The sequence below is a fragment of the Antedon mediterranea genome, chromosome 6 (genome assembly GCF_964355755.1).
Source record: "Antedon mediterranea chromosome 6, ecAntMedi1.1, whole genome shotgun sequence".
Classification (NCBI taxonomy): domain Eukaryota; kingdom Metazoa; phylum Echinodermata; class Crinoidea; order Comatulida; family Antedonidae; genus Antedon; species Antedon mediterranea.
In genome coordinates this window covers 23,404,980-23,420,001 of record NC_092675.1, presented here as the reverse complement: position 1 = coordinate 23,420,001, position 15,022 = coordinate 23,404,980, and the positions used below count along the sequence as shown (strand labels likewise).

General features: G+C 33.0%; 1 protein-coding gene and 1 long non-coding RNA gene across 3 annotated transcripts in view; one reads left to right on the top strand and one right to left on the bottom strand.

Moving 5' to 3' along the window:
- The window catches only part of LOC140051590 (E3 ubiquitin-protein ligase MIB1-like), a 68,565-nt gene that overhangs the window by 45,257 nt on the left and 8,286 nt on the right, over positions 1 to 15,022 (bottom strand). For both annotated transcript variants that reach the window (XM_072096851.1, XM_072096852.1), the window contains exons 7-11: positions 14,545 to 14,731; positions 13,897 to 14,038; positions 13,032 to 13,165; positions 11,871 to 11,978; positions 11,334 to 11,683 (exon numbers count right to left, since the gene is read on the bottom strand). In XM_072096851.1, coding sequence (XP_071952952.1) covers positions 11,334 to 11,683; positions 11,871 to 11,978; positions 13,032 to 13,165; positions 13,897 to 14,038; positions 14,545 to 14,731 — 921 coding nt within the window. The remainder of the gene's footprint in view (positions 1 to 11,333; positions 11,684 to 11,870; positions 11,979 to 13,031; positions 13,166 to 13,896; positions 14,039 to 14,544; positions 14,732 to 15,022) is intronic.
- Positions 1,039 to 7,710, top strand: LOC140051591 (uncharacterized). The gene is made up of 3 exons (XR_011845537.1): positions 1,039 to 1,281; positions 5,392 to 5,447; positions 6,377 to 7,710. It is a non-coding gene; the product is annotated as an uncharacterized lncRNA (long non-coding RNA).

The window sequence follows — 15,022 nt, the reverse complement described above, 5'->3', positions numbered from 1 at the left end:
TCGTTATGATACAGGTTAATTATATACAACGACACAATGAAATGTAAAAAGATAAACAGCTGTGTTAAGGCATTGACTTGATCAACACCCACAGAGTGCTACCACAAGCTGTGAGAAAGCATACACACACAGACATCCTACAATTGCTTGTAGTATTCCACATGTAGTCTCATAGTGCAGCCATTCCATACATTCCATGCATCATTCCCATAACTAACATTGAATCCTTAACTTACTCAAAATTTAATATCATTACATAAATGATATTTTGTAGTTTGGATATTTTTCAATGAAGATATTAAGCAGCTTTGGTATAATATAATATCTGTAATTTTACTATAAAATAAAGTATAAATTTGGAGAAGCTACATAATCGTACTTTAACATAATTATGCTACGGTACTTTTTGTGGAATATTTTACAACAAGAATCAATAAATATTTTAATAATTAATTGATTTTTAATAATAATTATTATTATATAATTATAATCATAAAATAAACATTTTTTTTTTTAATTTGACAAAGAATAACAATAATAATAACAAGGAGTGCAAAAAAATGCATAAGCTTATGTCACCGCTAGGCATGCCACTCCAATTTTCAAAAAGCCAAAATAATATTGTATCATAATAATTGCATAATAATAATTTATATTCATAATTAGCCCACTTTAATTACAATCCACTTTATGCTAAATTATTATATTGAAATTGAGGCCAACCGTCTACATGAGCACATCCCCACCACTACAACTACAACTAGAGGGGAGGGTTCGTAATAAATATAACACTTAAACTATAAAAATAATTTTTACAACTGAGTTATGGTATGTTTTACAGTAACTTAGGGGATCTGAGTTGTAAAGAAAAGCAACAGTTGGACAAAAGCTTCAATAATTATTAAGATTACTGACCAATCGTGAGAGCATGCTCAAACAATTATATTCACAACACTAAGCAATCGACCAATCAGATAGCTTAATAATTGAGAATGAAGAAGAGTAAGATGATAAATTGACAAAGTTTTTGATCACCGGTACACACAACTTAATTGAAATAAAAGGGCAAATAAACCCCAGCAGTGTAATCACTTAGTCACTATGATAGGTATACATACAGCATGTGAAGGTTGAGTCGCATACATAGAATCAGATCAACTATTTACGATGTTGTGTAATATATATTGTATATATTGTTTTGTATTTTATGAACAATTGAAACTTCTGAAGTTGGAATGAATGCATAACGATGGAACAAAGACTGAATGACTGACAGTACAGGTAAGTAACATTATTTATTCATCAGTAAAGTCAAGGGTTTGCAAATTTTAATCTGAGATTTAATTGTATATTGGTTCGTTAAGTCATCAGAACATACTGAAAGAGTATAAGAGCGTATTCAAGTTGGCCTACTTTTATACACTCTGCAGAACCTATTAAAGATTACATTATTTTGTTTATTACATGAATAGGAAATTTGATATTAAATATCTAATAAACTATTTAATTAATTCATTTCTTGACATTTAATTATACCACACGTACCAGATATTATCTGCTCATAACCATTGTATAATTAATTAAGTCTATTAGTATCTTAATGTTCATCATGTGTTCCATTTAATAATTTATAAGTCAAAGGTCATATCATTTTGTTTGAAGTTTACTAAAATAGTAGAGAAATAATAAACTTTTGAAAAGTTTTATCTGATGGCCTCGCAATGAAATATTTCAACATAGAGTATTATTTTCAGTATTAATTTCCATGCATGATTTACTGTGTAACTATCAATGTGTTGTGAAGACAAGAAGATGGATTGGTGATGTGAGTATAGATGTGATGAGAGAAGAGTTGTACACAAGAATGGCAGTTGAGGAGTGGGGAAGGAAAGGAGCATGGTGGTGGATACAAATGTAGAGGTGGAGGACATGTGGAGAGGAGAAAATGTGAAAGGAAAAGTACATGGAGAGAAGTACATGGAGGAGGGGAAGGAGTAGAGATGGGAAAGAGAGGTTGATAAGGTGGTAGTGAGAGGTGGTAAGGACAGTAAAAGAAAGAAGCTAAATAAGAGATAGGTATGTACAGAAGGAGAGGTACAGGGGAGAAGGGAAAAAGAGTGAAGATGGGAAAGAAAGTGGGTGATGAAAAGGTTGTAGTGAGAGGTGATTAAGACAGGAAAGGTAGCAAAGTAATAAAAGAAAGGCATGTACAAGAATAAAGAAGTACATGGGGAGAAGGGAATGAGTGGAGACAGGAAAGAGAGGTGGTAGTGGATAAGAAAGTGGTGGAGAACAGAAAGAAAGAAGAAGATAGGAGAAGAAAAGTATGTATAAAGGGGACATGACAAAAGTGGATGAGAGAAGCGAAAGAGTCAAGGATATGTATATTATTATGCTTTTCATTAGGCCCTTTCAATAGTATAATGTCTCATGCCTAAAGCAATCATATGCTGCCGGCTATTGACTCGTGTATAGAAGCTACCATACACCTGTGCTGATGAAACATCACATGCTAGTTAGGCCTATTTATGGGCAATCAAGAGAATTATGATAGCACTGCATCATCGTCACACTGTTGTATAGCATTTGTTTAGTACACGGTACATACAAACTAATTTAGTGTATATCAAAATAATTTCAAAATATACTATAATATTCATATTTTAATTTTCTTATGAAACAATAATTAATTTTAAATTTGTTGAATGTTTTTTAAAAAACAAATACATAAATAATTGATATAAAAACGTAGCAATTTAATTTTTTAAACTTTTTTTATGACTTATTTCTCTTCTTTTTAATAACAAACCTTCAATAAATCTAATAATCATATTGGAATCAGCTATTTATTATTGGAGAATTTACAATTCAAATAAAATCTATTTAATAATTAATATTAGTTAATTAAACTTAAAAAATGTAAGCAATATATATACATGGATTTTAAATTTTGTAATTTTTCATCAGCTTAACAATACAGTATTTACCTGAAAGATCACATGCATCAAAATGCTACATGAAAAAAGTATAGAACACTGCAAAATTGGAGTGGGGAATAAGACATGTTATTCTGTTTGCTCATCTCCAAATTTAGATTGAAATTATTTAATTTTATTTTTTACTCAAGTTTAATAAAATTGTTTAAAAAAAATCTAGTTTTTGGTCAAAGTGATTAAATATTATTAAATTAAACCCTACAGTTTTACAGGAATTACATTATTTTGTTTTTAAGAGTTAAATTAAATTTAACACTATTTGAGATAAAGTGTGTTATAAAAGAAAAAAAGTCTTTCCTACAGAAAACTTGAAAAGCAAAGCTATAAAGTTAATCATTGATCTTTTTTTAAAAATATTAATTGAAATATTTATAAGCAAATTGAAAGAATGTGTAGAAAGAAATGACATTATGATGCCTTAAATGGAAGCGATGAGCGCCGAATAGTAATAGTAATCAGCGCACTACGTTTTCATTAAACTAGTTGATTAAATAAATGAACTGAGTTAAATTACCGGCACAAGATTTAATCAAAATCATTAGATTAGTTATTTAGATTCTTGGTGAACTTGTCCAAGGTCACTTTGTCTTTGTCATAATGCTAGGGTATACCATCAAGTACACAGTTTGAGGTCCCTCACCAACACCTTATCCAATTACTAACCAACTGACATGCACGCGCACCGTTCTCCTTTCAGTCTACTTATTCCTTGTCTTGGTCAAACATAAAGAATTGATGGCTTAGAACTTCATTGGCTATTATATGAGACAATTACGATATTTTGTCACCAACAAGCTTGTCATATACAAATATTGTCAAATAATCTACACATAACTCTCTGTCTTAGCTCTTTACTAACATATTGCAAAAGATAATTTGAATAATTAAAATTACAAATTGTCTTGAATAAATTGCATGTTTGCAATTGGTCTATTGTATTTAAATATACAATTGATAGCACATATTATGTAATAACTAATTAATTATTGGATACCAAAATCTAGTCACTAAATAGATTCTCAAATTTTTGTGTGTAAAATTCTTTCATAAGCCAGGAAATTTTTTTTAACAAAGTTAGTTCTGCTTCGCCGGTTAACAAAAAATGTACCATTATTTGTGGTTGCAAATAGAAATGTTAAAATACGGACTTGCCCTTTAAAAAGATAATTATACTCAATAATTAAGAATAAAAAATATTGTTAGTTATTATAGAATATCATCTCATTATCATCACCCACACAATACAAATAAGGTTATAGTATGTGGTATATATATTCTAATAATATAGTATCATAAGCTCATAAATATTGACTATGTCTGTATGCCAACTTGACAGCTGTTCTAATGAATATGCATGAGATTTATAAGACATATTTAATTAGATCTGATGTGCACTCACAGCTAGTAAATAAATTTGTTTCACACTTGTTCAAAGACATGTAGTAAATCAACTAATTTACACATGTGGAATATTTTAATCTGACCACACTGAACTTCAAACAGATCAGTGTTGGATCATTACGAATTATTAGCATGAAATTACTGTATAAATCATCCGCCTTTATGTTGTTTAGTCAACTATGAATTCATGAACATACCACTCCTCTGAATACCCATATTAGTCTCATCATGTTGCTGAACATATTTATATCATTTCAGTCATTTATTTATTCCTATTCTTTGGATTCATTATAAAATAACCCTTTTAATTATCTATCTATCTGTGGACCAACAGAGGGCGCATTATCTTCCCTTTTTTAAACACACATTACTGAGCATTATAATGTTAAAACATCTAAAAAACAGTACTTGACATGACAAGTTCTGAAAAACATTAAATTCACATCATTTGATTGGTAACATACATTGTATATTCCCAACTATGTTTTTTTATAGTATGAATATAAATTTATGTTGTATATGAACGATATACTAGATTGAACTGAATGTGTAGCTTGCTTGGCTAGCGTATCTGTCATCATTATTCTACAGTCTATACTACTACAGTCTATATCCCTCCACTTCGTCTTTATTAATATTGCAATACATTTTTAAAAAAACAGAAAAATCAAAATAGATAGTTAAGCAATTAACTAACTTCTAATAGTATAATATACATCACACACATAGAAGTTGCTTAAAAACGCACTGATTTTAAAACAAACTTAGCTTTTGCTATAGTACATCAATGTGACGCACCCATAAATAGCATATCACGCTATACAAATTGCCTAAATGATAAGAACTATTAAAATATAATGACTAGGTAGATTTTGATCTTTTTAAAATCATAAACTTTCAGAGCATGATGGGCCTGTTTGATTGGTGGATTAAATTGGCCTATAAACAATTACAATATGATTGTTGTAATTATAAGTGTTTCCTTTTGTTACAGTGAGTAAGATTAATTGAGTGCATTACTTTTACATCATTTGTTACTGCATCAAAACTGTAAGTACATTATACAGTATAATAGAATTAGCATCTTAAAGGGTCATAGTCTAAGTCTTGTTTGTTTTACAGTTCATTCTCAATTTAGCAAATTCGGATTAGGCCCTTAACAGACCCACACCGCCCAAAGTGTAGCCAACCAGTAACAGCAAAAGATAGTGGATCAGTATACCAGGGTAATTCCCTACTCTTCTAAAAACTGCACCCAGGGTTTTTAAAGTACAACGGGGCCAGTTTTTAAGTGCATGAGATGGATACAGAACAGAAAGCCTATGGCAAACAACATCTCTATTGGGAGATCTGAATAAGCAATCATTATTAATTAAATTGCTAGTTTTCAGTCCTGAAAGAAGACTTGTTCGGTCACCAACTATCGAGGAATGCCTTGAACATACAGTATGTAGAAATGATAGTTATGGCTTGCAGTGCGTTTGTCTTGACCGCTCACCCACTCGACTAGCCATAATGATATGAATGTCTTGCATGAATTGCCAATGCTGAATCAAATTTCACTTAAACCTCAACTGAAACAAATTGTCAAATCAATGTTTGTCTTGAAAATAATCTTTCTTAGCTCAAAAGAAAGGTCATTGTTTTTACAATGGATATTACAACATTTTTTATATGATATGTGGGAGTTTAATTTTTAACATTTCATCTAATAAAATAATTACCTAAATTAATAAAGAGATTTCCATGAAGCTTAACAAACACAGTTTTTTTTCTAATATTAATTAATAGTTTTATGAGAATACTGTTAATATTTAATGAATATTATATTCAAATTCAATTTAATGTGACGGAAACAAGAAATTCATGATCAACAAATATACTTTGTAAATGGAGCTTGAGGACTAATTGCAAGCACCGATTTATTTGATATAGTTATAATATTAATAATATTTTTTATATTTTTGGTTTATATGAAGTACAGGCAAAAGACAACAACAATAATGATGGAAAAAGAATTTATGGAGAAACAAAATAATAACTATGTATGGACACAAGTAACGAAGATAGAAATGTATGGACACAAGTAACAAAGATGGACACAAGTAACAAAGATGGACACAAGTAACAAAGATGGACACATGCAAAACAAGACAGTACAATATATGTGAAGAATAAAAAAGCAATAAAACAATAACAACGCATGACACAAGAAACAAACAACAGCATACGAGACACAAGAAACAAGACAATACAAATATATATTAGAAACAGTAAGTACGAAGACAGTAAAAATGTATGGTACACAAAGAAAGGACACAGGACAAAAGGAAAAATCTGAACTATGGAAGATGCAAGAACGATAATAAATGTTGGGCTTTAGCTGGTAAATGGGAATCACATCGTATCTTTACATGGATTTGGTCCCCTTCAACCAGCCGTAGCACTCCATTTCATATCAACATAAACCAGTTAGCAGCTTCGCACAGATGGATTCAATCGCATCAAATTGTATTTGCAGAAACAGTATATGTCAAACGATTAGCCAATAACTTTAATTTTCTTAATTCAACGGTAAATAGCATGATGAGAAGAGACTTTGCTGGTGACTGTGTTGTTGTTGATCATCCTGATTGTTGATCATGCTGTCTATTGAGTTGATGACTATTTTGTTGATCATGCTGGCTATGCTGTTAATGTAGACTATCAGTATGTTGTTGATAATATAGGGAGTTTTCGATTTGCGCGTCCACTATGTCGACTGATGCCCAATTGATTGTTTTTATGACATGTGCATGCGCAAGTCGACAGGCACGTTAAGTGCAAAATTTGAGAACTTGGCCTTTTTCCGATCTCTCTCTCTGAGTACGAGTGAACGTACAGTATGTCGTCATAACACTGAAAATTAAGTATCTAGGCTTATAGATAACATAGATAAACCTGTGTACTTCCACTGGCCCAGCACAAGAGTACTACTAGATATTACAGTACATGGTCATTACGTCATATGTTCACTGGCACGTCAATGTCCACTAATAATCAAAATGTTAATTTATTCGTGGATGAGTACCAGTCAACTACTACCCATGTGGATGAGAACTTCATTCAATCAAATCAAAAAGTCCCTAGTTTTTAGGTTTAGGCATAGAATGCTATTAATTGCCTCAAACCAATTAATCTGTAGGTATTGTATTAGGTCATGGTGAATATTCTATGGTTCATGTTAACTTTGCTACTTATTATTAACCGTATTGATTCTAATAAATAATGTCATTGATCATGTTGAGTATGTTGCAGCTTATCATTATGAATATGTTTATTTTTATCATTCCAATATATCGTTGATAGATAAATAACATGACAAATGTATTTTTTATAATGACGAATACAAACTGTTGTTGATAATAATGACTACTATTATGTCATTGGTGATCATGTTGCCATGAGTTGTTAGACATGTTGCATGCATTGCTGATCATGGTGCCATGAGTTGTTGGACATGTTGCATGCATTGCTGATCATGGTGCCTATTTTGTTATATCGTTGATAGACGGATAACATGACAAATGTATTTTTGATAATGACGAATACAGAATGCTGTTGATAATGATGACTACTATCATGTCATTGGTGATCATGTTGCCATGAGTTGTTGGACATGTTGCATGCATTGCTGATCATGGTGCCTATTTTGTTATATCGTTGATAGACGGATAACATGACAAATGTATTTTTGATAATGACGAATACAGAATGCTGTTGATAATGATGACTACTATCATGTCATTGCTGATCATGGTGCCATGAGTTGTTGGACATGTTGCATGCATTGCTGATCATGGTGCCTATTTTGTTATATCGTTGATAGACGGATAACATGACAAATGTATTTTTGATAATGACGAATACAGAATGCTGTTGATAATGATGACTACTATCATGTCATTGGTGATCATGTTGCCATGAGTTGTTGGACATGTTGCATGCATTGCTGATCATGGTGCCTATTTTGTTATATCGTTGATAGACGGATAACATGACAAATGTATTTTTGATAATGACGAATACAGAATGCTGTTGATAATGATGACTACTATCATGTCATTGGTGATCATGTTGCCATGAGTTGTTAGACATGTTGCATGCATTGCTGATCATGGTGCCTATTTTCTTATATCGTTGATAGACGGATAACATGACAAATGTATTTTTGATAATGACGAATACAGAATGCTGTTGATAATGACTACTATCATGTCATTGGTGATCATGTTGCCATGAGTTGTTGGACATGTTGCATGCATTGCTGATCATGGTGCCTATTTTGTTACTTAGGTAAACTGTGTTGATGACTGTGGTCACGTACCATGTGTTACTGGTGACTATGTTGGTAGTCTTGTTGACAATGTATTCATTATGAAGATCATGTTGTCAATCTTGATAATGATTGACCATGTTGCTGGACTATATTGTTGACAACAATGATCGTTCTGACTTTGCTAGCTATGTTGACTATGACCCCATTTACACATAAAATTTGAGTAGGCTCAGACCCAGCCATGGGTCAGATGAGACATGAACCACCTCTCAATGTAGGTCTAGGAGGGGCTTTTACTTTTCGAGCAGGGTTATGCAGTGAACCGTGACCAATGACTTGAGAAAATGAATCCTCAGGGCTGTCGTTTGAAAGGTCGTGTCGTGTAAACATACTTGATCAGAAACCAAATAATTAAATCTAGACCCGATCCTGGAGAGGCCCAGGACACAATTGTAAGTGTAAATGGGCCCGGGTTGATATTATTATTAAAGGATCACTACATTTGGTTATTAAATTTTTTATATATATATTACTGATAATGTTGCTTATGCTTTTATTATTATGATTATGTTACATTTGTTGTTGATTATGTTGCGTGTATTGCTGTCATGATGACTATGATGAATGTTGACAGTGTTGACTCAGACTATGTTGATGATATATGATTATATCTCTGGTCATGTTCTTGCTGATCATGTTGCATGTACTTGGTCTTGTTGACTATATTTTGCTCATGAAATGATGTTGATTGATTGATAAATGATTGTGACTACTATATGCTGCTGCTAATCATTCCGAATATATTGTTGCTGAATATTTACTGATAATGGTTATAATCCTAATCATTTTAACTTTGTTGATCATGATGATTATTAATGTACAATAATATAAAAAATAAAACAAAATTCCTGAGTAGAAACATTAGAAAACCAAAAAAGGCCATGATATAATTGCTTATTGGAAAGGGTATAAAAGCTATGTGACCTTTCACCCAAATTTACCAACAAACCCTGTCTTATGACAATGCATGAGCAGAAAAAAAGACATTTATGACAGAAGCAATAATTCATTACATTTATTTTATGTTTTTTTAAAGTTATTATTCTAATTATTCCCTATGACTTAATAAATGGGTGGTTTCCAACTATAACATGTGATTAAAATCACGGTATTCTCTTGAAATTTTGCCAGAAAGAAATGCCAAAATCGAACGTAGTCTGCATGATGCCAGATATTGATGCCAGATATATAGTATACAAATTAATACAACAATGAAGGTATAAAAACAGAGGAAATCTTTTTCATTTAGACAACATCATAGCAAATGAACCATGGAGATTTTAATATTAAAATACTGTAGTGTTTAGTACCATTATATAATAATAATAATATTATTAATATGGTAAAATGAAGGTAATACAATATGATTTCTCTTCATACATGAGAGGGAGGGGGCAGTAGCTGCTACAAACAACACTTTTACTAGCACTCCATCACAATAGTATTTCGGTATTAACATGAGTTCCAACAGAATTTGGTGCTACAGCAAGCAAAATGTTGCTATACTAGATGTAGAGACTTTATTGAAGACTAGAAAAGATAAAAAAATAAAAAACAAGTACTTACTTTGTGTAATGGAGTTGACAATCATGTAGCTATTGAGCAGTTGGTAGCCAGTAGACAGGTTGGTAGCAGTTTGGTCTTCAAAAACTGGTCCATCAGTTGAAGTCATATGTAGCACACAGTTATATGGTAGGTCTATCAGTAGCAGTGGTAAATTTGTAGCGACGCTACACTGGTTCATAAGTAGCTGTGGTGTTGGCTATGATTAACCATGGTGCTGATTTGGTCTACCACTAGATGATATGCAGTACTGTACTTTCATCTCACTACTAGATATTGCTAACTTGAAGGTCACCTAAATTACCTATATGTTCTGCACCTATTAAATACTTGATTAAATGTGTACTATTAACGTGTAGAGATGATGATTTGAATCCTGCTATGATAAATCTGCAATAAAAATTAGAAATTTGGCTTCAAATGAGGCAGATCAAAATTTCCATTATCCTAGACCTGTGAAATTGCTACCTGTAATAGAAATATATAGGTGTATAAAACTATTTTCTATTGTAGTATTATACAACTGATCCGGATCGCTACCTATTCAAAAAAAATATTTCTATTTTCTACATAAGAATTTAGAAACAACTATATAAATAATATATCATATTATTATTATATTATAATGTCATTATTAATATTATTATACACATTAATTATAGATTGAAGCATGAAAACATAACATTCCTCAATAAACCACACAATTCACAATGCATGTGCTAGTAGTACCCAATTCAATAGTTTCCTATTATGCATTGTCTTTAACTGCGAAAACCATTGACATTAAAAATGGCATGGATCTGCTGCAATAAATGAAAATAAATTTCTGCACATTTATGAAGAAGACAGGACTGAAAATGTCATGTCATGAAAACTTTCATCCTATAATGCAAAAACAGTCAACTTGTAAATGATATAAAAAAAATGGATTATGAAAAGAACGAATAATAAAAAATGAATTGATAAGAAACATATTTCTACTTTTAAATATTTACCTTGGATTTCCACGTAAAGCAGCATGATGCAATGCATTGAAGCCATTGTTATTTGTAATGCAGATATCAGCACTGTTGTCTAGCAGAAGTTGTAGTATGTCATCACGCTTTTTACTGATAGCATCATGCAGTGGCGTATCGCCTTCAGAATCTTGTAAACTTGGATGAGCGTCTAATTCCAGCAATACTTTCACAACCCCTAAGTGTCCTTTATTTACACCGATGTGAAGCGCCGTTTGTCGCCGTTTGTTGCGTGCATTCAGGTCTGCTCCACCACACTGTAGAATTCGTATAATTGATCCCTCATCTCCAAACGCAGCATGGTGAATTGACCTGTCACCATCTTTGTCCTAAGGAAAAATCAGAATAAATATGTATTTAATTTTGTTCCCAAATAATTACTCTCACGTGTATGCAATCTTATTACAAAATAAAGCAGTTGGTAGATACAAAATACAGATTATGTAATCTTTATTTAAATACTTTTATATCAATGTTTAGATTAATGATATCTATCATACAAGAAGACAGACTTACTTCTATTTCCACATCTACCATATGCGACATAAGAACTTTGATGATTTCAGCATGACCATTCTGACTGGCTGCTTGCAAAGCTGTGTGACCAGCAAACTGAGCATTTGCCTGTAAATAGATATGATGCATTATAAAGCTGGTAAACAATAATTAAACTTATAATCATAATCAGAATAAAAACTAATGAATATTTATGAGAGAATAATGTTCACGAGTTGACTGTTCTATTGAAGTCAGAGTCAAGTTGAAATGTGTGGGAATGTGAATGTGTTGGAATAACCTGTATATCACAGCCGAACTGGGCTGAATTGTACACAGGTGTGGATGATGTACACTATTCATGTCGTACAGCTGTTTTTGTGGCACATGTGGCCAAGGATTATCAAGAGTAAATTAATAACTGTCCTATCCGATAGGTGGTAATCCCCCTGATACAGTTCACCAAACCCCTACTTGTCTCGAAAGATGAACTGGGTTATTTAAAGTGCACACAGGTTATAATTGTGTACACTGGACCTACGGTATATAGTCCTTATCCGAGAAGACTTGTTCCACCATCAGAACTTGGAGCGAGTCGGCCTCGAACCCTTGCCGATTTTGTATGCTCTGTAGGCATGGTAAACGGCGCCCCTACCTTAACCGCTCGGCCATTTGACTCGCTCCTACTCCTCCAAAAGATGCACTGTTTTCTGTAAAGTGCACACGAGCCACATGTACACTGGACCAGTTTTAAGTCCTTAAGCTTTAAGCACCATCAATTGTTCTCAAAACAAGGGTATTGAAATGTGAACATCTTTGTATTGCCAGAGTTAAACGGGGAACTCTAAAATTGGTAGTCAAGCTTCTTTAAACACCAACATGCAGCTTGTTAATATATAATGCTATTATTGTATTATACTGTTATCTGGTTTCTGTATACATAAATGAATTGGAAATTCTTCAAAATAAACTATCAAACTACCAAAGACTTGTAATAAGTCTTTGTTTATGTAGAGCATCTTGTGTATATGTTTGTGTTGTGTATATGTTTGTGTTGTGTATATGTTTGTGTTGTGAACAGAATTGCCACCTTTGAGAGAAGGACAGTGATTGAGTTCACTTGTGGTCTTCCTTGGCTATAAATGCCTAAAAAGAATAAATAAAAAAAATAAAATTACTTACATCAAGGTCATGCCTTGAGAGTATTTCTTCGCACCTGGCTGAATCACCATTCGCAGCAGCTTTTACAAGCTCTTCATTTAAATCACCAGTTATGTGAGTTTCAAATAACTTCTTTAGCAACGCAGACAATCGTTCTAAAAATAATTAAAGCCAATACAACAATTAGTAGTACACACATGCATGATTTATAACTAGGCATAACAAATATCAATTAACATGGGCTAGCCTATTTGTATCACCACAAGGCTCAAAATCTATGTTTAATAAAGTTTTGTAGATGAAATCTACCCATGTCAACCTACGGGTACGTCGATCTGCTGATAGTTACGTCACCTACAAGTAGGTAGCATGCAGGTACGTCAACCTGCAGGTAGGTAGCCTACAGGTAGGTCGACCTACAAGTAGGTAGCCTATAGATAGGTATGTCAACCTGCAGGTAGGTAGCCTACAAGGTACGCCAACCTACAGGCAGGTAGCCTACAGGTAGTTACGTCACCCACAGGTAGGTAGCCTACAGGTATATTGACCTACAGGTAGGTAGTCTACAGGTATGTCAACCTACGGGTAGGTAGCCTACAGGTATGTCGACCTACAGGTAGGTACCTACAGGTACATCAACCTACATGTATGTAACCTACAGGTACGTCGACCTACGGGTAGGTAGCCTACAGGTACGTTGACCTACAGGTAGACCCAACAGGTACATTGACCAACAGGTAGGTAGCCTACAGGTGCATACGTCGACCTACAGGTAGGTAGCCTACAGGTGGGTACGTCAACCTACAGAGTAGACTACAGGTAGGTAGCCTACAGGTGGGTACGTCAACTTACAGTTAGGTAGGCTGCAGTTAGCCATAACAATTACCTGAAGATGAACCCAGCCCAGTATTGTCTGAAGCAACCTTAGTTACTGCTGCAGGGTTGTATGTCCAAGATGTTCCACATACTTCTACTTTCAGATCATTGTCATGGTAAATCTGCTGAACTCTTCCAATTTTTCCTAAAGTCTAGAAACAAAAGTAAATTAACAAGATCAACATTTTTTATAGGTTTACTGCAGGTTTATAGGATTTGCTTTGCTGTTTGTTTCATAATACATGGACTAAACGCAAAGATTCACAAACAGATGTCAAACAAAAATGAATAAAATAGATATGTGATATCTCTGTATTTTTTTATACAATTAACATTGTACTGTATTGAAATTAATAAATGTTTTTGAAGTCAATTCAATGGCAGTCAAGATAGTTGTAGAGCATGACCAGATTCTTACATATACTGTACATACAGAATAAATTAATGATTTGTTTTAACAAAGAATCATCAGACTATGTATTATATGTTTCAAAAAAAGTATTTAGCTTTGATTGTAAACTCTTCTCAATATGTAAATATATCGACATTGCAAATGTTTGTGGACATCTTTTATAGGAAATACTGAACACATTTTAATTTGTGACAACAGTTTTGGTACTATAAGTCAGATTGGAAATCTAAGGAATTGACTACTAACCGGTAGCATAGCATCTGCCCATTCACCATGTCCTCTTTGTAAAACTTTAATTCGATCTAAATCACTGCAAATCTGTACCAAGTCAGACACTTGGAACGGGCTGGCATTTGATGCTTCTGCTCCAGCGCTTGCCCCGCCAGTTGTTGACCCACTAGTTTTTGTTAATACAGCAGGGTTGAATGTCCATCTAATAGAGAACACAAATAAATGAGTTAAATACGGTATTACATTACAATCAGGTACAACTCGCCCTCAAATAGCGGTTTATACTAGTTCAAGTTAGCTGCAACAAGATATTGTGGCATAAAGAATATGGTCCAGCCCTATTAGTAAAGAAATTGGTCTACAAATCATATTTATAGCAAAAATTTGCATAGCAGAATGGATTAAAATTAAAGGGTGCCCTAGACCAAATCTGTCTGGGTTAGTGCTATTATAATATAGATTGTGCAAATGATTTCTTAACCCGATCAGCGTC